Here is a 27683-nt window from a genome sequence, read left to right on the forward strand (position 1 = left end):
ACAATATGACCATAAGATACAAAGTAGCAGCAAACAAAACACTTATTTAAAAGCCTGGGGGAAAAGCCAAGATTTTGCTTGCTTTCTAAAAACTGTGATGGAGACTGGGTTGCGGAGGCCCACTGCTCCGTTCCAAAGTCTGGGGCATTCCAAAGAGCATTCCAAAGTCTGGGGGCAATGACTGAGAAGGCCCTGTCCCGCATATATGACAGGCAGCATGTCATTGTTGGCACACGGAGCAGGGCCCCCTCTGATGACCTCATCAAGCAGGCAGAAATGCTTGGGAGCAGGCGGCCCCTCAGGTACCAGGGCCCAAACCATTTAGGGCTTTAAAGCTCAAAACCAGCACCTTGAATTTGGCCCATAAACAGATTAGCAGCCAATGTAGCTCTTTCAAAATGGGGGTAATATGGTCCCAGAAGGCAGCTCAGGATAGTATCCTAGGTGCCACATTTTACACCAGCTGCAGTTTCTGAATATTCTTCAAGGGCAACCCCATATAGAGCGTGTTACAGTAATCCAGCTGTGGCATGACTAAGGTATGGGTAACAGTGGCCAGATCTGCCTTCTTAAGAAGCTGATCAAGAAGAGCTGGCACACTAGCCTAAATCATGAAAAGGTACCCCTGGCCACCATCTCCACCTGAGCTTCCAAAGCAGAGCCAGGTCCAGAGTAACCCGAAGCTGTGCACTTGCTCTTTCAAGGGGAGTGCAACCCCAAGTGTTGTTGTATATAAATATTCATAGTAGTCATAGTATTTTTACATACAATGCCAAGATGGCTATAACTGTGCCTCCCCCCACCTTTTTTTTTTTTGGCTAGTCTTTAATTTTAAACCTTTAGGTATTAAGACATGACTCTTAACCATGGAAAGCAATGATTGTTATGTCTGCATTCGGCCTACACCGCTGTTTAATGAACTGGTGTCTATAGATTACCTGACTGTGTTGATTTGAATGGTCTGATGGTTGTTAAATATAAGCACCGCTAATTTAGAACTCGGATTTCACTACAGAACATCTCATATATAATGTCTATTTTTATTAGAAGTACGATGCAAAGAAGATATAAAAATTTTCTGATTTTCACTTATCAAATGGCAAATAGGGTGCATGTGTTAATAGTTTCATTGGGATAATATAAATAGTCTAAAGCACCATCTATAGGACTTTGATTTGTAGATTCAGGTAGTTTATATAAAAATAAGCGCAATCCTCATTCACAGAGAGCTTAACTCTTACAGTTTTCCATCATTAGGGAGCTCTAGCCTTGCTTGTGGTTTTAGAGCTATAGTGGAGAGAAGGCCAAGTTGTCTTTTCCCCTTTGATTCATTATGTAAATTACAGTGGCAAGCTGCTTAGGTCACATGCTGACCTGTGCTGCAAGTAGTCAGGGTTGGCATGAATCTGGTACATGGATTGAGAATAACAGGTCAGTAAGTTCAGAGTAAATGCATAACACAGTGCAGATATTTTTTTGTCCCCAGTGAGTTTAATGGTAACCATTTCCAACAATGGAATAATTAACTGTATGCCTCTGACTGCATGAGGATTCTCAGTTACTGCAACCAAACAAGTTGTGCTTTGTCGTGTACTTGAATATTCTTGTAAGGCTAATTTACACAGTTATATATTTATCAGACACACACTGTTCTGTTCTCTTAGGCCCTGGTCTAGCTATAGTTGTATTTTGTTGCATAGCTTAGTGGGAGACTGGATGAACATTGTGATGTGTATTTGCATCAGATGTGTTTGTGGATCTCCCTTGCTGGATTGGGGCATTTGGCTTTCAACATAATAAAGTTCATACTAATCTTCGCACCATATCTGTTGAGTTTTATTGGGAAGTTATTGCATCAATTTTTCTGTTGGTGAAAAGTAAGAGATCCTGTTAGGGCAAAATAATGCTTTTAGCATTTTTATTGTTGTTTGTAATGGAGAATGAGATATCACTTTAAGAATGCAACTGTTTGTCATGAACAGTGGGGGGGAAATCACCACTTTCTGGTAGCACTACATCACATATCGTCTTCTCCTAGATGTTTTGTTTTATTTTCTCTTTTTCAATTTATATCTGTCCGATCAGCTTATGAAGAACCTCTTGGCTAGCTGAGAACTTTATAATAATAAAATATGTAAAGCCAGTTAAAACTGATAATTACAATCCATAAAATAACATCTAACAATTTTTTACCTCGATCATCTATTTGTTTGTTTAAACAACAAGCATTGCTTATCTAGCTTTTTGCAACTGATGTCACAAAGCGCTGTTTAGAAGGAAGCTCATCTGGCATGGTACTGATTTATGCAAACCTGACCAAATATTTAGTATGCCCTATTTTTATGAGTTCTTGATTGAAAAAATGAGTAATTGGCTGACAACTAGACTGCACTAATACAAGCTACACAAAGATTTTGCAGTTGAGTGGATGCTCAGAGTTGCTCAGTTTCTTGCTCTCTTGGACTGCTTATGCAGGTTTTGCATGTGTGCAACAAGGACAGATGATAGCTTTGCATTATGCCCTGCAATGTATGTTGACTGAGGAAGAGGTTTCACAGCAGGTGTACCACAAGTTGCACAGCTGCATTTTGTTGCACTGGTACAACACTGGTCTGAACCCAAGCTCCTGGGGTGTCCAACTATGGTCCTCCAGCTGTTTTTGGCCGACAGCTCCCATCATCCCTGGCTACTGGCCACTGTGATAGGGGATGATGGGAGTTGTAGGCCAAAAACAGCTGGAGGGCTATAGTTGGACAACCCTGAGCTAGTGCAACGTCCTTGCACTAGTGCAACATTAGTCCAGATGTCAGACGTTGTTGTTAACTGAACAAGTGCTAATCAACTTTCATAATAAAGGCCACTTCTTCAGATGTGCTTGTGGAGTATTCATGTAGCTACAGGAGATCTGTGGGACGCAGAGCAGAGCATGGACTAAGGCAGACCTGCTCAACTTTGGCCCCTAACTGTTTTTGGACTACAATTCCCATCATCCCTGCCTATTGACTACTATGACTGGGGATTATGGTAACTATAGTTTTTAAAAAATCGGGGGGGGGGGGGGGAGTTGAGCAGGCCTGGTCCAAGGACACACGATGCAGCCACCTTGCTGAAGCTAAGCAGGTCTTGGTGTGGTCAGTGCCTCAACAGGAGACCCATGGGAAGCCACCTTTGGGAATGGGGTTATAGCCCAGTGGAAGAGCATAATGCAGAAGGTTTCAGGCTCAATCTCTGGCATATCCAAGAAAAGCTGGGAAAGACTCCTGCATGAAACTTTGGATTGCTGCTACCAGACAGTGTAGATTGTACTGAATTAGATGAACCAATGGCCTGACTTGGTATAAGGCAGTTTCCTATGTTACAGTGTATGTCCAAAATTTGATGGCTAACATTCACATATGAATGTTCACAGTCCCAGACTAAATCTGTGAATGTCTGAAAATTCAGAACTACATTGATTAATCTTGACAGTTTCCTAAATTAGATTTTAAGCCATGGGCTCAGGCCCATACTAGAATTAGGGATGTGCACGGACCGGTTCGGAGGCCATACTAAAGGCCTCCAGACCGGTCCGGACACGGGGTGGTTCGGTTCGGGAAGATGGGGTGGGGGGTTCCGATAAGGACGGGGGGGCTTTACTTACCCCTCCCAACAACCGCGCCGTATTTTATTGAGCAATCGGGTGGCAGGATATCTCCCTGCCGCCCGCTTCATTCCCCGCTCGGTGGCTCCTCCTTTTGTATACAGAATCGGGTGGCAGGATATCTCCCTGCCGCCCCCTTCAAAACCCTGCTCGGCTGACGGCCGCCCCCTTCAAACCCCCTGGCGCCCCAAAGACCCCTGCCGCCCCCTTCTTGCTAAATCCCTTCCCATTGCAAGAGGGCAGCAGCAGAACTCCCTGCCGTCCCCTTCCCCTTTGCCGGCTTGGCTTTTGAGCAGGCAAAGGGGACGGCAGGGAGTTCTCCTGCCACCCGATTTCTAAAAGGAGCAGTTCCTTTTAGAAAACGGGCGGCAGGAGAACTCCCTGCCGTCCCCTTTGCCGGCTTGGCTGCAAATGGCTTCTAAGAAGCCTTTTGCAGCCAAGCTGGCAAAGGGGAAGGGGACGGCAGGGAGTTCTCCTGCCGCCCTCTTGCAATGGGAAGGGATTTAGCAAGAAGGGGGAAGCAGGGAGATATCCTGCCGCCCGATTGCTCAATAAAATTCGGCGCGGTTGTTGGGAGGCGTGAGTAAAGCCCCCCCCATCCTTATTGGAACCCCCCACCCCAGTGCCGGACCACAGCTCCGCGGTTCCGTGCACATCCCTAACTAGAATCCCCTGGTGGGGTTCTGCACCCTACTCCCACCCACCCCTGGTTGGGCTGCCAGTGTGAAGAAGCATAAGCAGGCTCACCACCTGAATGACCAACTTTTAATGGACCAACTTTCAACTTTTAATTCGATACTGCTTTAATGGTTTGATTGTTTTTAATAGTTTTAATGTTGTTTTAAACTATAAATTGTTCAAATGTTTTAACCTTTTTACTTGTTGTTTTTATTGTTTTGTTATAAACTGCCCAGAGACGTATTCTGGGTGGTTTACAAATACATTAAATAAATAAAATAACCCCTCTACTCTTCTATCAGTTAAAACTGCAGTTGCTGAGCTGACAGGTCTCCACTGTGACAGACTGCAGTTCCTATGATTCTTTGGGGCCATGTTGCTCTTTGCACGTATTAGTTTGGATCTTCACCTAATCATTAAAGAAGATCCATATCAAGTTGTTAGACTTCTGGAAAGGTGTGCTTTAATACAGGTTGGCTCTGCAAGAGAAAACGTTTAAGAGAGGCTCCCAAATTGAGAAGGCCTCAGGTAGTTCCAACAGACTACCAGGTCACACAAACATAACAGTTATTCCCCTCAGGGGATGGAGCTGCTCTGGGAAGAGCAGAAGGTTCCAAGTATCCACCCTGACTTCTCCACGACAGGGCTGAGAGAGATTCCGGCCTGCAACCTTGGAGAAGCCACTGCCAGTCTGTGTAGACAATACTGAGCTAGATGGACCTATGGTATGACTCAGTATATGGCAGCTTCCTATGTTCCTATCCCTGTGGACCAGCCCACTCCATTAACCAGGCAGTTAATTAGATTTGGCATAATAGAGCTCTCTCTCTTGGCAGTAATAGCAAGCAACATCTTAAACCATACAGTAGATTATCTCCCATAAACCTCTCTTCCTGCCTTTGCAGCCCTTGAACTTTACCTTCTGTCTAAGAATCCTATTGCTTTGGGGTGTTGGTTTCAGATATGGGAGTGTGGTGACAAGGTCTACCCTCTATTGCCCTGGAACTCTGCCTGTCCAGGTGACTGGGCTTGCACTGAAACCCTTTGCCCTCTCTAAAGCTCTCCTGAGTGAAATCACTAACATACTGGGCTGAACTACTGGATCATTACACTAAATTCCTGAACTAGAGCAAACCAAGAAGTGGGCTTGCCTGCAGAATGCTCTGCATGAGACTGCCATAAACGTCCCTAGGTTCTTTGGTGGAAACACTGAGACTGGGCATTCCACGTGTAGACTTCCTATAGGCTAACCCCCATACTGAGTTCCCTGGGACCCTGGTGTTTGCATTTTCTTGACTGGTTGTTGAAATGCATAGTGCCTTAGCCCCTTGGACCCTTTGTATACTGCTTGGGAGTCACCATGCAGTGGGGAACTTCACACTTCCCCTTGACATCACTCTCAAGACTCCAAAATCTAGGAAGGGTATTACATTGCTATCGCCTCTCTCTCCTCCTTCCTGTTCAGCTTCCTGTTTTCCTTTTCATTGCCAGCCATGAGTCTTCATGAGCCTCTGTCCTCCACAATTCTCACCAATATCCAGTTTTCACATTATGCCTGTACCAAAATAAACTTTATTTCTTTTTCTTTTCTTTTTTAAAAAAAGTCTGTTTTATGACTCTGCCCTTCTGGAATTCCCTCAGGAAGTGTTCTTCATTGTAAGGCCTGGGAACCAGTGGCAGCCTCTATCAGTTCTAAAAGTGTTCCCGAGACTAATTGATTATTGGGTCTGTGTGAAACTTTGGCCAAAGCGAATACTGTGCCCAGTCCTCCTGGCATCATGTGAAGGTGACTATCCTCACCATGCAGGGAAGGGTTTTGCCCAACATCGGCAGCAGTGAAGCACTCCTTTAAGGGAAACTGATCCTTCTTGTGTTCCTGAACTATCTTGGAAGGCATGCACAGCATGCTGAGAAGTGTAGTTCTTTCCAGCACTTTCCCCATTGAGCTCTTAAGAGAGGGCTCTGTCTCTCTCAAAGGGCCCTCTGAGCACTGAGAAAAGCCTAGTACTGTGCGGAGGTCAGTACAGTGGAAAACAGCTCTCACATTGAAAGGTTTGGGGTTTTTTTTGCCAAAGTGGCTCCCTCTTGAAAAATAGTGAAGATCACTGCCCTGAGGAGACACTTCATGTGCCCCTGGATAGTTATTTATGCTTGCAGATTTAGTATTAATAATTGCAGGCTTTATCTGTCAGATGGATAGCTAGCTGCCTGCTTTCCCAACTAGCAGAATTTAGCTGCTGTAGGGAAAGAGATTTTCCTTAGCATCTCAAATACCATAGTTGTTCCTATATTCAAAATATAGTCACCTGAACACATTGGCATTCTGAGCCATGGACACACAACCAAAGAAGCACATGTATCTAAGACAACATGGCAATCTTTTTGGAGCCCCAAGTGAGATTAAGAAAAGATAAGAACAACAATCAGCATGTTCAGGACTTGGCATTTTTGTTGGCAGTAGGCTTATCTAAAGATAGGGATGCCTTTCATGCGTATCCTAGTATGATATGATGATATGCTGTACCAGTTTTGTGCCTCTTCCTGTTGTCCATCCAGACTCTTGATAACAGATTGGAGGAGTTACTTTTTGTTAATTACAAAAATAAAGTTGTCTCTCCTTGTTAACAGTCCTTATAACTTTATGTATTCAATACTCCACCATCATTGAACTGGGCAGCTGAGCAATATTTTTATCTGAACAATAAACCAATTTAATGCCCATTACATGATCAGATAGTTGAGCTGAAATCCCACAGGGCGCAAGGCCTTGCATAGTCTTGGCTGGAACGGGAGTCGTCATGCCCCAATCAGCAGGTATTAGATATAAAACTAAAGAGGATCAAGGGGAGTTCCTAGTAAGAGTCCTCTGTCAAAGCATTGACTTTACCAGGGATCTGAGCTCACTTGAGCATGAAAAGCAAAGCAGACTTGCTGAATGATTAAGCCCTAACTCTTAACAGCTTAGGCCCTGGGTATTTAACGTCTTCTTTGCCATGAGCCCCACCACCTGTTAAGATCATCTGGAGAGGTTAGTCTGTGGTTGCTGCCAACATGCCTGGTGGCTACTTGGGAACCGGCCTTCTCTGTTGCAGCTCCTGGACTTTGGAATGAGCTCCCTGTTGAGATAAAAGCTTCCTCATCTCTGGCAACTTTAAAAAAGGCACTGAAGACATATTTACTGTATTCACCCTGGCTTTTAATTAGATCTATAATTCTAAAAATAAAAAGGGAATATTTTTTTAAAAAATACTAGGTTTTAAATGTTTTAATTTTTTTAAATGTTTTAAATGATTTTAATAATTGTTAAGTGATTTGATGTTTTAAATTTTAATTGTAAACCACCCAGAGATGCAAGTTTTGGGCAGTATAGAAATTTAAATTAAATTAAATTAAATTAAATTAAATAAATAAGAGTTAGCCAGATCTCTCAAAGTGATACTACCCTAGTTTTCTAGCATTACAAGGTTGCCTTCAAGTGAACTTTCTGCCTTCTCTGCTGGGTGGTTTTATAGGGGAGTGAGTGATTCTGGGTAGTTGGTGGGGCAGTATAGCTATATAGATTCTGGTTCCTTGAGGAATCTGAAATCTGGCCTCGGGGGTAGAATTGGGCATAGTTGCCATATTATTTATGTCTTTATCATATTTCTATACCACCTGATATATGCACCTCTAGGTGGTGTAAAAATTTAAAACATAACAAATATAAAACAGAATAAAAACAGGTAAAATTTACAAGACAAATAAAAATATCAGGAGATAAAAACACATTAAATAGTTTAAAGTTAATTTCAGTTAAAAGCCTGAGAAAAACAGATACGTCTTGAGAATCTTCCTAAAAGCAAACAGAGAAGGAGATTCTCTTATTTCAACAGGGAGCATATTTCAAAGCCCTGGGACAGCCACAAAGAAGGCCCGGTCCCGAGTAGGACGCACAATCTGAAGCAGTTTGTCCACATCCTCAGGAGTCACAAACTGAAAACGATTCAATCTAATCTTCTAAGAGCTTTTGCTGGACACCTCTACAATAGACTCTGCAGTAACTGTGGAATCCAGCTCAGCCTGAATACGAGAGATTTTATCCTCAAAAAGGTCATTGAAGGCATTACAGTGAGTGACTGATGGTTCCAAGTTCAAATTCAAGGGGGAGGGGGCATAAACTAGCCCGCTCCAGCCCTAGACAATTCCACTGGACATGCATTTGTGGAAGCAATGCAGGCAGAAAAGAACCACTTCTTTGCCACCTGCTCTGCCAGAGCATAGATCTTGAAATGTGCTCTGTGTTGCAACCTGTTGGATTTCTGCTGCGTCTTCCTCCACTTGCGCTCTAGTTGTCTACCTCACTGCATCTGCTGCTGTGATCTTCCAAATACTACAGGGCTGACTTTGAAGCAGGCCAGAGAGGATTGCGTCTACTGTTCTGGCGAGTTCATTATTCTATATTTGCACCAGAGTGTCAACAGAATCACCAGCATAGACAACTCAAAACCCTTCCAAGACTTCTTGGAATTCTATTGGATCAAATAACCTTCCCAGGCAAACAAAATCTAATAGGTCCTTTACTCCTGTAGAGGTGAGTTGTGGTTGCAAGTCCTACTTTAACCATATGGAGATCCATCCATGGCAATGGAAACATGATGGGAGTCCACACCCACGGAACACCACCATGATCAGAGCAAAAGACCAAATCGAGCATGTGACTAGCATCATGCGTTGATACAGAAACCAATTGGGATATTTCCATAGTCATCATGGCCGCAGTGAACAGCTGAGCTGCTCCTGACAACCCAGTCCTGAAATGTACATTGAAGTCCCCCACCAACAACAACCTGGTCCACTTCAGTGCCAACTCCACAACCAGGTCCATCAACTCAGTTAAGGACCCGCGTTGGGCACTGCAGTGATGGGTACACCAACAGAAATCCCAGTTCTGTCCTTTGTCCCTAGACTTAGGTACACACACTCATTATAAGCCAGTTCCTTGACAGGGATTCTGGTAAGGGAGATGATGTTCTTATAGATCACAGCTACCCCACCTTCCTGCCCACATCCTCTCACCTGTACCACCACAGAGTAACCCACCAGGAGAACCTGGGACCAAACTGGACCACTAGCCCCTCCTAACTAGGTCTCCATACTCAATCGGCATCTATATCCATAATCAAGTTTATGGATTATCTCCAGACTTATTTTGACCAACCTGGCATTACAGAGTAATAAAGTGAGGTTCTGTGCATTGTTGGCTCTGCTCTCCAAAGTAAAAGAGGTGGTAGGCCTGCTGAAAGGGGTAACAGCAATTCAATTTCTGAATTCCCTTCCTCTGTAAAAGCCTGCTGACCTACCAGCGCCATATCTTCATTGATTCACCGCCACCTCTGAAATAGTTGCCCCAGACTCATCCCCCACCTTCCCATCTCTAGACAACCCCAGACACATACCTGTCCCAGACCCAGCCATGGTGAGTTCAAGATCCCTGAAAGAAATTCTTCCTGACTTGCATCTGCAGAGGTCCCTTCTTCCTTGGAAAGTTCAAAATGTCAGACTATTTTGGACCATAGGTGTACTAAGTTTGAACTCTGTCCTGATACTTGCCCATTTAGCAGTCCAAACAAATTGGAATACTCAGCCTGATGATATGGGGAAATGTGTCTAGTGACCAAAGCACTTTCAAACTAATTATCTTCTCACTTCCCACTTTTTCAGCAATACCATCACCAAAAACTGATCACAAAATTTTAGTTCCTAAAAACACCAATCTTATTTTCCTCCAATGTCAATAAAGTAGCTACAATGTTGCATGGCTTAATGTCAGATACTAATTCATGGTATTGTTCTGTGTAATAATGATTTGATGTATATATTTTGATTTCCTCGTGGATGAAATGCAATAATAGAGTTTAGTGGTTGGAAACTGTTTGGCAAACATTTAGGGTATATTAAGTAACATGTTCTTTAGCCAGTTTCTTTCTGGTATTTGCCCTTGTGAAAGAGACTTAGAGATATACTAAGACTTTGCTGCTGGCCTTTTCTTGAATCTGCAATATTTGATTTTTGTCTTGTGTAGGTACCTGAATGGAGTGTTAAAGAATGCAGCTTCTCCTGTATTATTGGAACTGGCCAATGAGGTAATCATTTTAAAAAAATCTTTCTCTGGTAAATATAAGGGACGTATCTAATGACTTTTTAGAAATGTAGTTTTAAAATATGTTGTTTCAAGTCATATTATACATAGAGAATTGTTCTGTTGTTGCTGTTGTTTTGTACTTACAATAATTAAGCAAAGCATATTCATTAATTAATCAGTTTATGCAATTAATGCTTTACCTTCAAGGCAAATGCGTAGAAAGCTACTTGAATTTTTATTTTATTGAAAGTTTTTCCTCCCTTTTTGAGAAACCTAGGAAGAGAATTGCTTTTTTAAATGCTGATTTACTTTCATCTACTTGGGCATTTGAATAATTAAGGAACTTAGGTTCCTGATTAGTTTGTTTTAATAAAAATATATCCATAACATAAAATTTTACAATGAAGATAAAAACAATTACCTTTTTATCTTCCTTTTAGCATGTGCGAAAACAGTTTAATATTAAAATAACTATTCTCATGTATATCAAAGTTAAAAGAATTAAGAACTATATTTTATGTTGTTGCTTCTGAGATGTGGAACATAGCTTTGTGTTATAGTTACCCATACAATACAGGACCTTAACTGTAAGGTTTAAAAATTGTTCTGCACATGACAGATTTGTGCCGAGTGCAGAAGGAGTGATGGACAGGAGCTTAGGCTGGGACTAAATCTGTTTGGGTCTCACTACTAGGGGTTGAATGGAGCAGCCTCCACTTTAGTCCATCCCTGCAACCAACTGGTCCATCCTTGCAACCATCTCCATCTTCAGCCGTCTTGAATGGAGCAGCCTCCACTTTGGTCCATCCCTGCAACCATTGCCCATGGTGACTCACTAGCTCATGGGCAATGGTTGCAGGGATGGGCCAAAGTGGAGACTGCTCCATTCAACCCCTCAAAAGTTTATAATCCTGACAGATGGCTCTCTAAGGGGGGAAACAGAGTTTTTAAATCTAACGTATTTATGTACAGCAATATTACTATATTATTTGATATGATTTGGAAATGCTTATACAACCTTCAGTAGGAATAGAGTAAAATGCATGCTGTTTTGTGGTGCTTTTAACTGCTAAAAATAGTAGTAAAGTTGAAAATGAATGTTTGCATTGAAATGATGTGCTTTTTTGGGGGCATTAAAATAATAAGCACAGCAGCAGCAGCAAGCCCTACATGTTACATTAGGAAGGAAGTATGGCTTTCCTCTAAGCTTCTGACTGATGTACATTGCTATAGTCAGCAAATGAGCAATTACCTCTCAGTTACTAGATGGTTTTAATGGTCTATGAAGTGTCTATACATTTTAATAATAGAGTTAACATACAAAAGGGGTTGCTTTGTATTAGTGGAGAAGAATGGTTTTGCGGTTTCTGACAGAAGGTTGCAAGTATATACCATTTTCTTTATTTTAAACAAAGAAATACTATTACAGAATGGATTCTTAGTAAATAACATGCGTTGCATGGGGATTGTCACAGAAGAGCACCTTGTGGGTTCACAGAAATGCAGTGCTCCTAGTCTTGTTTGCATTTCCCCCCTCTTTTTTCATCATGGAGTTCCATTCCCTTATAGAACATAATTTCTGATGCTGTAGTGTGCCTTTTTCCATGTACTGTACTTGTGCATCTTAACGATTTATACTGCTAGGGTTTTTATTTTAAGCTGAGAGATAAATAAAATTCCAGGTAGAAAAAGTTTATTTTAAATAACTTATTTATTGCTAGCAGCGCAGTAGCAGGTATAGATGAAAGGTAATGCTTTTTGTGACTGCTTCTGATGCATTAGGGAAATGTGGCAATAACAAGCATGAGATTACTGCTTCCATACAATCAAGCTGCCATTTTTATATGATAGTTAATATTTAAATGGCATACTCCTGCATCTGCTGACAATTGGTGTAATGGTAATACTTTATGAGTCAATATATATTTAATCAGTGGAAACTGTAAAAATTGATGAGAAATATATGACATAGATGCATTACAGTATATAGCATCTCTCTTAAATAAGAATAGGTTGTTTAAAAAAATTTTAAGAGTCCGTGAAGCTGTTTTAAAATTTTAGAAGGAATATTAGACATACTCATATTCTGCATTCAGAAGGTCAATTTTTTAAAAATCTCCAAAGCACTGATGTTTGTTAAGAATAATAAAATTAGTCACTGTTCTCAGCAGGCAAATATTTTCGACTGGGATTTGAAGCACTATGAATTTTACTTACATGCTAAATTCTGACATGAAGCATGATGGCCCTATTTCAGAGAAAGATGGGTGCATGATTAATATGAAAATTAGGGAGATGCAAGTACCTGAACTAATAAGGTAGTCCTTATTCAGGCTGGACTACCTTCAGTAATTTCACCATTTTTCATGTGTCAGCTCTGATGTGGGTTACTGGAAATAAGCAGTTCTGCAGAAAGCATTTCTTTCTACTTGGGGAATTTAAGGGCATCCAAGTACATACATATTTGGAAAAATATATGTACAAATGAGGGCAGGTTTTATTTTATTTTTTTGTCTGGTTGCTAAATCAAGATGAAATTGTATATGAATGCATATGAAAGCATGTCAAGAGAAGTCATTGTTATAATGCAAGTAAGGTTTATTTGTTTATTGTGAAGTAATAATGCTTTATTCACTAGAGGATCATTGTAATTTGTATATATATTTTAAAATGCTGTATAGTATATTTCATTTTTTAAAAATATAAGCCCCTAAAATGGAACTATCTCAAAAGAGATTCCCATATCTTAAATATATTTGACAAATTTTCCCTGCTTAGATGCATAGATTCATTTTCCCCCATAGCTTTAAGATTTTTCTTGAGACACACTGATCAATCTTGAACTGGTGTTAATGATACATTACAGTTGGAGATTATAAATAGCACATTTTTTAAAGTAACAGCTGTGCTGTCTAACAAATGGTCCACAATATGTATTTGCATTATATTTATTTTGAATGAGTTTTTAGACTTGTGTTAATATTTTTTTAAATTTGTTTAATTGGTTCTCTTCTCTGAGCCTTGCAAATAAGTCTAGATATTTACTTTGACCAGTTCTGCTGAGCTGGGTTGCATAATTCCCATTAGTTTCAATGGAATTTAAACTGCACACAGTTGTGTGTGCAGGATCATCTAGACTGAAATGAAAAATCTGAAGTTCAGTGTTAAACAAATATAAGATCCAACAAAATATCCCATACATCATGCTATGTTTCTTTTTAAACAGTGTTTTTGTCATGTGTAGAACTGTTCCCTTCCTTATATTTTTACGTTAGGCATGCTTTGATTGTACCAGATTTTGTCAATAAGTGAAAGCACATGAAATTTTCAAAAAGTAAATATTCCACTGTTTCATTGGTTTCACATAATGTTCATTGAATTGTGTGCTTTAGGCTGAGATCAGACCAGCAAAAAGGATACTTAGGCTGCAATCCTATGCACACTTACCTGGAAGTAAACACCATTGAACATAATGGGGCTCACTTTTGAATACATAGGCATAGGACTGTGTGGTTAGTGTTTGAACCATGTGTCTCCATCAGTACCATTCAGGCTCCCAAAATATAATGTTCGGATATTACCATTGCAACTGGTTCTTGCTTATTGCTGTATTCAAACACAGTGATGTTCATATAGATAAGTTACTTTTTCTGCTTCCTGTAAGGTGAATTTTGCCCCATCACTGATGTCTCGAGTAGTGTTGGAAAAATTTCTACAGGAACAAGATGGATCGACTCGTAAGTAATTTTATAAATAATGAACTTCATTAATATAACAAAAATTAAATTTAAACAACTGTGACTAAGCTAAGAAGAGACAGATTTTTAAATCTGGGACTTTAACTTGTTTTCACAAGTGATGTGGAAATCAGAATGTGTAGCCTTCATTGGTTGGGATGTGCATCAGATTTTCATCCATATTCTCCCCTACGTTAATAGCATTCCTGTAAGACATAAAAAGTGCAGCTCAATTGCACTTTTTTTCATCATACATGAAAATGTCTGTGCACCATTTTGACTACCTACCAGAGAAATGTGTTTCTTTTCCCTTTACAAGTTGCTCAGAAACTCCTGTCTCAGACAGAACATTAGGGTACAATCCAGCTCACTAAGCTCTTTTATAAACCCATTGATGTCAATGGAAAAGGTAAGTGTTTGCTTCCATTGAAATTAGGAGACTTCCAAGTTCTTAACTTTGACAAGATCATGTCATAAATAATTGCAGGAAGAACAGTTCTGGAAAAAAGTCTGTGGTACTTTAAAATTCTTCAGCCTTGGAGTATTGCAGCTACTAAATGCAAAAGTGGATTTAACTGAGCTATGTAGTGGGGGAGGGGGGGAATGAAAAGAATAGAGCTTCAGGAGGAGGTTCAAGCCTAAATTAATTTGCCACTGAAAAAATACATTTTGTTATTTTCTCTGTGTCAACTGCATGATTAAAACCGGCTGTTAAGTGAGCTCTGGGGATGTGCTCGTAAAAGATTTATGAGTAATATTCAATGTGATATTCAAAGTGAGTCATGAATATCAGGGTAATTGCTCTCAGTGTTGGCTCCTTTACTAGGCAGGAGTTTGTCAACTGCCCCATAAATATTTGCCTAGTCTCATGTAAAAAAGACAATTTCATCTTCTGCATTTTTATTACCTACTGTAATGTTTACCTTTGGAGCTTGACTGTAGGGGAATAGGTAAAAGGCTTTAGAATATTCTTTACACATATATTTTTCTCTTTCTGAAAGTAAAAGATAATGCCTTCTAAAAATATCAGGCAGTAGCAGTTTGTGGAGAGTTTTTTTTGTTTGCTTTTTGAGCCAGGGATTTCTCCATAGGTTTTCTTTTCAAGCTGTACAGATACTCGTGACTGGTGGCCCAGTTACCTTGTGAAGGTTTCATTTGAATGAATTAAGTACTTCCTCTAAAAATTCAATATCATTTCAATAGATGTAGCCTCTAAAGTAACCTGCAGTGATGCTTCATGAGCAAATCACATGATGTCAGAATGGTATGGTTTCGATTTAATCAAGAAAGAGATTAAAGTGGATGTGTGTTATTTTCAACTTCGCCACAGCACCGCCATTTGTCAAAGTCAACCTTCTGATTGCTTTGGACCTACTGCTATCCAGGTCTTGTCAAAATAGTAGTCAGCACAGTCTGAAGCAGGTAGACTAGCCTCTGTAGAACAGTATCAAACACAGTAAAACAGAATTCATTGGCTTGTGAATTATAAACGTAATAGATCATATTATAAATGTAATAGATCATAAATTTTGTAGCTATTAATTTATTTTTGTAATGTTGGCATATTTTCAGAACATTTTATTTTAATTTTTCATCATACTAGATTATACTTTAGTCAAACAGAACTGAATTGTGTTTGAGAAATTTAAGCTCCAGTATTTAGCTCTGATGCCTTGCATGACTGTGCTAAGGAAGAACATGACCATATTTAGAAGCATGTTCTGAGGGAAGCATTCCAAGATTGTGGTTTCTGGGGAAAGAGACAAATGTGTATAAAGGATTGTGGGCTTGAATTGCACTGTAATTGTGTATACAGTATTCACATATTATTACCTTGAAGTCTTCTTATATTTCACTGCTGTTTGGATTAGTGGTAGTTCCATTTATTTAATGTTGGGGTTTTAATAGTAAATGTATGGCCTTATATGTGGAATGTGCAACAACAATTTTAAATTAAAAGTAGTTGTCAGCAGGCTATTTTATAGTCTGAATATGAACTTAAAAACCTGTTTTAGCTGAGGCCGAAGTTAAAAAATTTTTTCCTAGAGAATGTTTCCTTTTGAAAGCTGCATGTGCTCTGAGTAGTCTGAGATGAGAGCAGGGAATTACCAGATTGGAGGGCTTCATTGAGTTGCTAAACTGATTTTAGTAAAGAGCTGTAAGATAGTGTGGCTGCTATTCTGACACTCTGTTCCACTTCTCAGCAGCGACCTGGCTGGCCTTTGGCAATGAAATTCAATGCACATGGCTCCGCAGTCAAATCATCAAATTTCCCTGTGTGTATATTAGAGTTTTGTAATGTGTTTCCATTATGAAACAATGCGGGGATAATTGTCTTTGGTAGCAATTAGCTAACAGGTTTGTTCAGTACTATTGGCAGAGGCATCCATCATCCCCTCCCTGACCACACTTTTTGTCTAGTGTGGACTATGGAGATCAATAGAATTCTATATAGGGGAAATCACCCCTGCTTTAATGAGCTGTAAGTCTCAGTCAGTTGGTTTGTATTTTTAATTCCCCCCCCCTTAAAATGGGGAGAGGGGAGTGGGGAGAGAAAAGAGTCTTCCCATGGGGACAGGTGCGTATTGTATATGTACTATTACTTTCACTAGATCAATGTATGGTTTTAAATTGTTCTATAAAAAGGTATGGATATTGGCATTGAGGGACACATAGAAACAGTGTATTGCTCCAGTAACACATAGTATAATAAGATGCAGTTCTGAAAGGGACGATTGAACTTTCATTTCATTTGATTAAGTTGAGTGTATGCATGTTGGAGTGGTGTGTGTGTGTGTGTGTGTGTGTTTTAATGGTGACTGTTGCCATGTTAAGAGGAACCTCCCCTTCACTTACATAACTGGGAGGAGCAGGAGACAAAGAAAATATTTTTATGTGCAGTAATTATCTGGATTTATATGAATCCTGTAGATATATAAACACTTAAAAGTAAAGATGTCTTATTATGCAAAGAATGCCTTAAAGAATGTAAAACATATTTTAAACTCATTTGTTCCATAGAGAAGATTATTAAGGTTTTGGTGTGGGGTGGGTGGGAGTATGTTTTAAGATCAGAAATGAGAAATACGGTTAATCTGGGTCAGGGTCGAAAAAACCATGATACTAATTCCCAAGGGGGATTTTGACTCCTCCTTTTCCCCTTTCCCTCCCAGTGCTGCATTATAAACTGTTCTTGAAACTGAGAGATGCTTCTAGAGTAGTTTGTGAGGCTGCGTGTGGATCACCTGTTCAACAAACGGAAAAAAATCCACTGGGCTAAATCAAGACCTTTGTAAGCAGCATGTTGGCTCTTGGTATTAATATGCAGGGGAAATGTTGGAGCAGTAGTGTCATAATTAAGCAGATATGTTTCCAAATTAAGGAACAATATTTGTAATTAGCTTCATAAATAAAAGATCAATGATTTTTGTTCTGCTATCAATTCTAATGAGCAAAAAGTAGGCTAGCAACAAGCCTTTCCTTCTAGGAAATGATCTACAGGTATAATTCATCACTATTAATTTCAATAAAGAATACTGTATCTCTTTTAAAAAATAGAGATGTGAAACTACTTGATTGAAAGATCATTTCACAGTGGAAAGATATTACATATGTTGCACAATTCAGTGGGGCTTTCTCATATGTAACTGTGCACAGGATTGCATTAATTTGCATTAAAGATTGCATTAAAGCACCAGTCACTTCCACAGGAAAGTATATTCAGAAATAATTCATAAAGTATCTGTTTCTGGTATAATGTTCCAAACATTCATTTGTGTGCACCATACTGGATTTTTACATCAGCAGTACTTCCCATCTTGGGAGTAATATTCTAATTCAACAAAGTAAGTATAAGCTAGGGCACTGAACATAACAGGATTAGTTTCATCTTTAATGTGCAGAACATGTATCTTCTAGGGACAGGAAAGATGTGAGGTCCCAATCTTGTAGGAATAAGATATCTGTAAGCTGCTGCAACAGCCATATACAACATAGTACCAGCAAGCAGATTAAGGATCTAACAATAATGGATCCTACTAAGTTAAACAAGTTATAGTTGTTTAACATAGGACACACTTTCCAACATTATCTCAAAGTGATTTACAACTTTCAAAATTTCCATATAAAGAAGCAAAAACTACAGAGCAGCCAAGATATATTAACTCAGTGGACTGATCAGACATGACATGGAAACCAAGATCAGTTGTGATGTCCAAACCAGCCAATGGCTTCTTCTAACCAGCTTCCTTAAAATAAATCAAGAGCTAAAGCTCACTTCAAACCTTGGGTTCAGAGCTTGGGTTATTCCAACCAACGTTCTTGAAATAAACCTTGACCTGAACCCAAGGCTTGAAGTGTACTTTAGATGTTGCTTATAAAGATCTCTTTCAAGAATGAATCAAGCTCCATTGTTCTGGATGTCACAACCACTCTGTTTTTTCTAAATGTAATTGAAAGTTGAATTCTTCTGAAACTTGAATGGGTAAAGGAGAGTAGAGCATGAGCTCTCGAGACTTAAGCACAAAACCAATTTTCAACCATGGTTTCATGGGCTGTCTGAACTGACCCACTAGCTTAAATGATGAAACCCAAGAGTGTTTAAATGAAAGGAGTGGATAGATTGAATTCTTCTTAAAGAGCTAGGAGAAGCAGCAGTAATACTTTACTGGAGTTCCTATTCACAGGGTAAAGCACGTATAGTGGCATCACAGCAAAATCTGTCTTTTCCTAAGAGCCAGATGAGATGCATGCTACATTACCTCAGTGTCCTGTGATAATAATGTAGGATCATGTATTGCCTCTTTTGTGTTGCATTAGGGCTTCTTCTGGCCTAAAGAGAGCACCGTGGTGGAAGCAGCTGGGTAGGTAGTGCTACTTGTCTACTTACCCAGCCATAATTGCTGGTTGTATAATTGTGGGCTGGCTTTTCAGATATTTCCTTCCACCTGCGATTCCTCTTTGGATCCATCAAGGCTGAAGTGCACAGAAAGCTGATTATGTTAGTCTGGAGGCAGACAAGCTGAGTTTTTAAAAAGTTTGATAAACACTGTGTTGAAAGGGGGAAAACAGAATTCCCTCAAAATGCAGCATACACTGAGCCTCGACACATGATCATTTTGGACTAGGCAGGAGCCTAGCCCAGGTTAGTGTGGTGGCGGGCCACGTGAGCACCGCCTCAGTTGGGGTCTACTAATCCTGCGTGCACAAGATCGCAGCAGCAGCCAACAAAGCACAGTGTTGTCTGCCCAGGAATCAGGAGAAGTTTCCCATAATGCACAACGCTGCCAAGAGAAGGAAAAAATCTCAGAAAATCACAGCCATATAGTCATTGGCCATGCAAGGGCAGGAGATGCGGGAAGCCTCATTCAAGCCATTACAACCCTGTGGCCATAAAGAGGCCGGTGCAGAGCAGCACATTTATGAAGCACAGCCCCTCCTGACACAGGACACCCTTCAAAGCACACTGGCATCCAGCTGAAGCCGTAAATTGGAACAGTAAGCGGTCACACAATCACCAAGCACAGGCTCCAGTAACCCTACTGCGTCCTCAGTTAAGGCTATGGTTTATTTTCAGAGTTTAACAGTTTTGGCAAGCCTGGGTTTGGGAGCTTGCCCCCATCCAGACGACCAGCTAACCCGAGTTAGTCCGTCACTAACTTGGGTTAGCATACTCATTGGTCAAGGCTCCCCAGTGCTTCCAAATTATTCATAGCCTAACCTAACAGTAATCTCTACAGTTACCTCAGAAAAGTTTCCTTGTATTTACCCCTCCTGCCGCTTTCCCCCCTCTGGCGCTCCATTTTTTAGTGAAATTTTCAGGGCGGCAGCGTTCCTCCTTGCCGCCCCTGCCCCCTTGTTGCCTGCGAAAAGCAGAAGTAACTTCCATGCATGAGCACACCGCACACGTCACACACACTGAGCGGCGCGCCGGAGGGGGGGAAGCGGTGGGAGGGGTAAGTACAAACCCCCGCCCCCGCCGCCCTTAAAGCAACACCCCCCTGGCGTCAGACCGCCAGACCGGGCCACTTGCGAACCGGTTCGCAGGCCTCTAACATGGCCTGCGGACCGGTTTGTGCACATCCCTAGATTTCTGTAGGGAATGCGTTCCACAGCCCAGGAGCAGTTACAGAGAAGGTCCACCTCTAAGTCGCCACCAGATGCACCAGTGGTAGCTGGAGATGAACCTCATCAGATGACCTTAATATGTGGTGAGGATCATGTGGAAGAAGGCGCTCTCTAATAACCAGCACTTTGTATTTTGCCCAGAAAAATATCGGCAGCCAGTACAACTGTTTCAAAATAGGCATAATATGGTCTCTCTGGGTTGCCCCAGAGACCAATCTGGCTGCCGCATTTTGAACTAACTGAAGTGATTTTGAACTAACTGAAGTTTATGAACTACATACAAAGGCAGCCCCACATAGAGTGCACTGCAATAGTCAAGCCTGGAGGTTACCAGCTGGTGCACCACTGTTTTGGGGTCATCCTCTTCAAGGAATGGATGCAGCTGTTGAATCATCCAAAGCTGATAAAACGCACTCCTGGCCATAGCCTCCATGTGAGATACTAGGGTGAGGCCTGGGTCCAGGAGTACTCCCAAGCTGCGTACCTGCTCCTTTCAGGGGAGTGTAACCCCATCCAGCACAGGAAGATCTAACTCATCCAAGGAGACCATGGTCGATGGTATTGAACGCCACCGAGAGATTAAAAAACCCACAGAGTCACACTCCCTCTGTCGATTCCCCAGAAGAGATCATCCATCAGGCCGACCAAGGCTGTCTCAACCCCACAGCCAGCTCCTAAAGCCAGTTTGAAATGGGTCTAGATAATCAGTTTCCTCCAAAACCGCCTGGAGCTGGTCGGCCACCACCCTCTCAATTACCTTGCCCAACCAAGGGATATTGGAGATTGGCCTATAACTAACCATAGCTGAGGGATCCAGGGAAAGCTTCTTAAGAAGGCTTCAAACATAGAGGCAACCTACCCTCCCTCAATGATGTATTTATGATATTAACTAGGCCACCTCCAACAGTCTCCCTGCTAGATAGAAGCAGCCAAGTTGGGCATGGATCTGGAGAACAAGATGCCTCTGGTGCAGGAGCTAAGTGCATGCCCTCTCTCCTAATGTTGCTCCCTTGCAACTAGTATTTAGATGCATCTTGCCTCTGGGGCTGGAGGTGGCCTGTAGCCCTCAGACTAATAGCAATTGATAGACTTGCTCTCCATTAATTTCTTAAAGCCATTGAGGCTGGTGGCTGCCACCTTATCTTGTGGCAGATAATTCCATAGATTAATTATGCGTTTTGGTCCTAAATTTCTCAGCAATCAGTTTCATGGGATGGCCCCTGGTTCTAGTGTTATGCGAGAGGGAGAGAAATCTCTGTCCGACTCTCTCCACACCATGCACAATATTGTACACCTCTGTTGTAAACCACCCAGAGACGTATGTTTTGGGCGGTATAGAAATGTTTTAATTAAATAAATAAATGAATATCATGTCACCCCTCATTCATCTTTTTTTCCAGACAAAAAAACCCCAGCTGTTGTAGTTTTACATTGTAGGGAAGGTGCCCTAGGCACTGATAATCTTTGTTGCCCTCTTCTGCAACTTCTCCAGTCTTTTTTGAGTTACAGTGACCAGAACTGTACACAGTACTCCAAATGTGGCCTTTCCATCGATATATATAAGGGTATTATATTAGCAGTTTTATTTTCAATCACCTTCCTAATGGTTCTAAGCATGGAATTGGCCTTTTCCACAGCTGATACACATTGTGTCAACACTTTCAATGAGCTGTCCACCGCGACCCTAAGATCCCTCTCCTGGTCATCCACCTAGCTCAGACCCCATCAGTTGGTGTTTTTCGTCCAGATATGCATCACTTTACACTTGTTAACAATTTTGACCTTAACTATGCTGTCTATCAGTTTACCTGGCACAGAAGTTAAGCTAATTGTCCTGTGATTTCCCAGATCCATGGCAGATCCCTTTTTGAAAATTGGCACTACACTGGCTACTTGCCAGTCCTCTGGTAAAGAACCTGATTGTAGAGATAAGTTACATATTTTTGCAAGGAGGTTGGCAATTTCACATTTGAGTTCTTTAAGGACTCTTGAATGGATGCACCTGGCCCTGGCAATTTATTGTCTTTTCCCCCCCAGACAATCTAGAATGTCATGTCTCATCACCTCTATCTGACTCAGTATTTTAGCCTCTGTCCCTAAGAAGCCAGGTTCAGGCACAGGTTTATACCTGGTTTCATCTGCCATGAAGCAAAGAACTTGTTTAGCTTCTCTGCAATCTCCATATCCTCCTTAATAATCCCCTTCACCCCCCATCATCTAATGGACCAACCACCTCCCAGGCAGGTTTCCTGCTTCTGATGTATTTAAAGAAGTTTTTGTTTAAATTAATGCTTTTAGCTAAATGTTCCTCAAGCTCACTTTTCCATTTCCCTTATTGTCTCCTTGCATTTCTTTGCCAGAGTTTGTGTTCCTTTCTGTTCTCTTTATTTTTATTTATTTTTACATTTTATATCCCGCTCTTTCTCCAAGGAGCCCAGAGCAGTGTACTATATACTTAAGTTTCTCCTCACAACAACCCTGTGAAGTAGGTTAGGCTGAGAGAGAAGTGTCTGGCCCAGAGTCACCCAGGAATTTATGAAGGAATATTTCTTCCCCTTTATAGCTTCCTTGATTTTACTTGTTAGCCATGCTGGCATCTTCTGGACCTGGTGGTACCTTTCCTCCTTTTTGGTATATATTCTGACTGAACTTCTTGTGGTTTTAAATAAACTTCGTGCATTCTGGAGTGAAGTGACTCTCCTGATTTTCCCTTTCAGTTTTCTTTTCACCAAACTCTTCATGTTAGAGAAGTTTCCTCTTCTGCAATTCAAAGTGTGTATGTTAAACTTGATTAATGATTCTCTCCTTGCATATAAGCTGAATTTGATCACACTATGGCCACTGTTCCCTAAAGGTTCCACGACACTAACATCCTGCACCAGGTCCTGTGCACCACTCTGGATTAAGTCCAGGTCATCTTCTTGGTTGCTTTCATGACAAACTGTTCTAGGGTACATTTGAGCAACATATCTAGAAATTTGGCCTCTTTGTCATTACTTGAATGTGAATTTATTCAGTCTGTGTGTGGGTAATTGAAGTCACCCATTATTACAGCCCTGGCTCTCTTTTACGCCTGATTTCCTTCTGTGACTCCCAGTCCTTGTCAGCATTTTGATCACGAGGGTGACAGCACGTTTCTAGTAGCACATTTCCTTTCATGCCTTGTATTGTCACCTACAGAGTTTCTGTGGAAGACTCTGGTCTTTCTAGGTTTTCTAGCTTGTTAGATTCTATCTCTTCCTTAACACACAGTGCTACTCCATCCCAGCTCGCCCCTCCCTGTCCTTTCTATAGCATTTCTAACCAGGAATAACAGTGTCCCACTGGTTCTCACTGTTCCATCATGTTTCTGTTTCCCCCTCTATATTTATGTTTTCATTAGCAACCAAGCACTCCAGCTCACCTACCTTGGCTTAGAGAATTATGGCATTGGCATTTTAGCACCTATACACTGCATCTCTTACCTGGTGTGTGTTATCTTTCTTATGGCCATTTGAGCTCTGTTACCAGATAGGAGATCCTTCAGACTGCTCCTTATGTGGTTCTACTCTGTCCCATTCTGATTTATCTGAAGCATTTACACCATCACACTTTAAAGGATGGCATTTGCCGAACTGGATACTGCGAAGCTCCTGTTGGCTATCCCCCAGGTGTCATTTTAGAAGCTGCTCTGCAACGTGTTTTTTTTTGTTTTGGCGGGGGGGGGGGCCTTAAGTGCCAACAGTCTAATTCCATCTTGGTTCAAGGGAAGCCCATCCTTCTTTTTGTACAGGTTGATCTAGTCCCAAAATGTTTCCCGGTGTCTCTCAAATCTAAACCCTTCTCCCAGGGTTCATCTGCGCATTGAGACCCCCTCAGCTCCGCCTGTCTCTCTGGCCCTGTTCGTGGAACAGATACCATTTCTATGAGTGCTACCTTTAGCACTTTAGGAGTCCTGGACTTCACTATCTTACACAACAGCCTAATTTTTTCTTCTTGGACCTCCAGACTTCATTTCCCAACATCATTGGTGCCAATGTGCATCACGACAACTGACCCCAGCACTGCCTAACAGCCTATCTAGATTCCACATGACATCTGCAATCTTTGCACCAGGCAGGCAAGTCATGGTGCGGTCTACACGTGGGTCACAGGCCCATCTTTCTATACTCCTAATGATCAAATTGCCCACTACTAGGAGGCCCCCACCTCCCGGAGGAATATCCTTTGTGCGAGAGGATATGGGTTCATCATCCATGGAAGGGGGTCCCTTTTAAGGGAGCATTTTCCTCATTCTCGGAATGATGTCCTCCTTCCCCGAGACCTCCATTCACCATGACAGCAGAGGAGCCATCAACCTGAGAGTAGGGTGCCTCTATATTGCTAACATTTGGCATGCCTCTAATCACATCTCATCCATCTACTTCTTTGACTCTCTTGAGCCTCTCCAGATCAGAGCTCGAAAAGGTTCTCCCCAAACTGGGCGAGTGGGCAACAAACTGGCAAATGTGGTTCAGTGTTGGCAAGTGTAAAGTGATGTATATTGGGGTGAAAAAACCCAACCGCATATATGTTGATGGTCTCTGAGCCATCGATTACTGACTAGGAGACTGATCTTGGGATCAGTGATCACCGACACTGAGCTGTTGGTGACTGATCTTGGGATCGTGGTGGACAGCTTGTTGGAGGTGTTGGCTCAATGTGTGGCAGCTGTGTAAAGTCCATTTCTATGCTAGGGATCATTAGGAAGAGGACTGAAAATTATTATTATTACTACATTTATATCCTGCTCTTCCTCCAAGAAGCCCAGTGCGGTGTACTACATACTTGAGTTTCTCTTTCACAACAACCCTGTGAAGTAGGTTAGGCTGAGAAAGAAGTGACTGGCCTAGAGTCACCCAGCTAGTTTCATGTCTCCCCGGTCCTAGTCCAGCACTACCACTACACCACGCTGGCTCGGTGAAATAAAATAAAACTGCTGCAACCACACTTGGACTACTGCATACAATTCTGGTCACCACACCTAAAGGAGGACATTGTAGAACTGGGAAAGGTGCAACCAAGGTAATCAGGGACCTAGCCAAGATAATCAGGGGCCTTGAACACCTTCCTTACAAGGCAAGGCTACAACACCTGGGGCTTTTTAGTTTAGAAAAAAGATGACTGCGGGGAGACATAATAGAGGTCTATAAAATCATGCAGAGTGTGGAGAAAGGGGTAAGAGAGAAATTATTATTCTTCTCACATAACACTAGAACCAGGGGTTATGCCATGAAATTGATTGCCAAGAAATTTAGGACCCAACACACAGAAGTACTTTTTCACACAATGCCTAATCAACTTGTGGAATTCTGTGCCATAAGATGTGGTGACAGCCAACAACCTGGATGGCTTTAAGAAGGGGTTGAATAACTTCATGAAGAAGAGGCCTATCAACGGCTACTAGTCAAAGAGCTATAGGCCACCTCTAGCCTTAAAGGCAGTATGCCACTGAATTCCAGTCGCAGGGGAGTAACAGCAGGAGAGAGGGCATGAACTCAACTCCTGCCTGTGGGCTTCCAGGGCATCTGGTGGGCCACTGTTTGAAACAGGATGCTGGACTAAATGAGCCTTGGGGCTGATCCAGCAGGGCTGTTCTTATGTTCTTATGAAGGTATCTAAGAAAGATCAGGAACCTGCCAACAATTTCATGAAATGTTTCTAGGGAAAACCAGCAAAAGCAGGAAGGCTTGCCCCTTCTAGCTGAAAAGGTTGAAGAGGCTCCCCTAGCAATGAGGGAATCCAAGGTCCTTGGAATTTTGTGCATGGGGGAGAGAGGGGGCCCGTACACAGCCAGGAACAAGAGTGTTGGAGTCCTCAAACAACCAAGGAGGGTTTTCTGGAAGGGGGAAAGAAACGGTCCATGCACACGTTCCTTATGGGCATAAAGCAGGAGGGCAGATGTACTGAGCATAAAACCTGCTGTTCTGAATGATGCCTCAGTTAGATCACAAAGAAGGGATGCTCTCCTCCCTCCCTGGAAGACTGTTGCTTTGTTCCTGCTGCTGTGTATGCTAGGTTGGTGGGTACTCCCATCCTCCACCACCACACCGGATGCCCCAAGCAGGCAGCATGTGCAACTGAAGCTCCCACAAGGGCATATGCCATTACATGACTTCCCTCACAGCAAGAGAGCAAAAGGTTTGCCATTGCAGGCACAGCACCCAGCATCATGGTCCACACCGCCATGCAGATGGTCCTCAGCACTATGGAGGAGGAAACAACACACAGAACCCAGCAGGTTCTGTGGTGTTGGGAACCCCTTGGTGCAGCCACTGCCTGTTTTGAGTCTGCAAGGTTCTAAGTGGTCTCCAGGAGATTCGAGGTGATAATAGTGCATGGGAGCACCTTGAGATTTTAGCCCCGTCCCCAACACCATGATGAGTACTTCAGGCGAAAGCAGTACTACACCATGACCCTGCAAGTTGTGGTGGACTCCACGGGCATCTACGCTGGGGTGTCATGGACATTTATACTGGGGTGTTGGGTAGAAGCCGAGACATGGCCATTTTCTAGACCTCTGCACTTGCCTCCAAGTGCTGCAGCGGTACCTGGGTGAACGTGGTACCCATGGAGGTGGGTGGGCAAATGGTGATGCTGGTGATATTCAGGGACATAGCCTGCAGGAGTGGATGGTTGCCCCCTGTCACGTACCCAGAGGTATTCTGTAGAGGAACTTCAACCACAGGCACAGCAGTCTGAGGATTGTGGTGGAGCAGGCATTTGGGAGACCTAAGGCCCGGTGGCATGCCCTCTACGCCTTACCGGATGTGGAGGAGGATCTCATGCCCAAGGTGATTGTGGCCTGCTGCATCCTGCACAGCAACTGCAAGACCAGGAGAGACATCCTGCTGGAGTAGCCCATGGACCCGGCCGCACATCCAGAGAGAGAGCATGGTGGTGGAAGGGCACCAGATGGAGACAGGAATGCTGTCCTGGTGGGCCCCGCAGCCGCGGTCCTTAGGGTTATTGGTTGCAGTAGGGAGGTGTGGCCAGTGAGAGAGGCCTTTGCAAGACACGCCTGGGAGCATCTCTCTCTGGTCCTCCGTCAAGGTGGGCAGGTGTGTGAGGTTGGAGGGGTGTGCCACCCTCCACCCTTTAAACCACTGATGGTAGCATGAGGTCATCACCCACACCTGTGGCAGCAGCAGGATCAGAAGTTGCAGACACCTGCGCCAACCTTGCTAGTGAAAGGGCTCCCAGTGTATTAAAGCCTAATACAGTTTGAAGCATTCTTTATGAAACCATTGTGTTTATTTCCAAATGCAAGTGCAGAGCTACCCTCTCACACCTGGCCAGTGCTGGGGGGGGGGGCTTAGATGGGGATGGTAAGGACTTTGCATCCCCCTTGCAAGTGGTGGGG

General features: G+C 42.3%; 1 protein-coding gene across 3 annotated transcripts in view; it reads left to right on the forward strand.

Moving 5' to 3' along the window:
- CDIN1 (CDAN1 interacting nuclease 1) overlaps positions 1 to 27683 on the forward strand; it is a 222430-nt gene that overhangs the window by 62772 nt on the left and 131975 nt on the right. For all 3 annotated transcript variants that reach the window (XM_053306357.1, XM_053306339.1, XM_053306348.1), the window contains exons 4-5: positions 10380 to 10440; positions 14104 to 14176. In XM_053306357.1, the coding sequence (XP_053162332.1) occupies positions 10380 to 10440; positions 14104 to 14176 (134 nt within the window). The remainder of the gene's footprint in view (positions 1 to 10379; positions 10441 to 14103; positions 14177 to 27683) is intronic.

Source organism: Hemicordylus capensis, chromosome 1 (assembly GCF_027244095.1).
Source record: "Hemicordylus capensis ecotype Gifberg chromosome 1, rHemCap1.1.pri, whole genome shotgun sequence".
In the NCBI taxonomy this organism is placed as follows: domain Eukaryota; kingdom Metazoa; phylum Chordata; class Lepidosauria; order Squamata; family Cordylidae; genus Hemicordylus; species Hemicordylus capensis.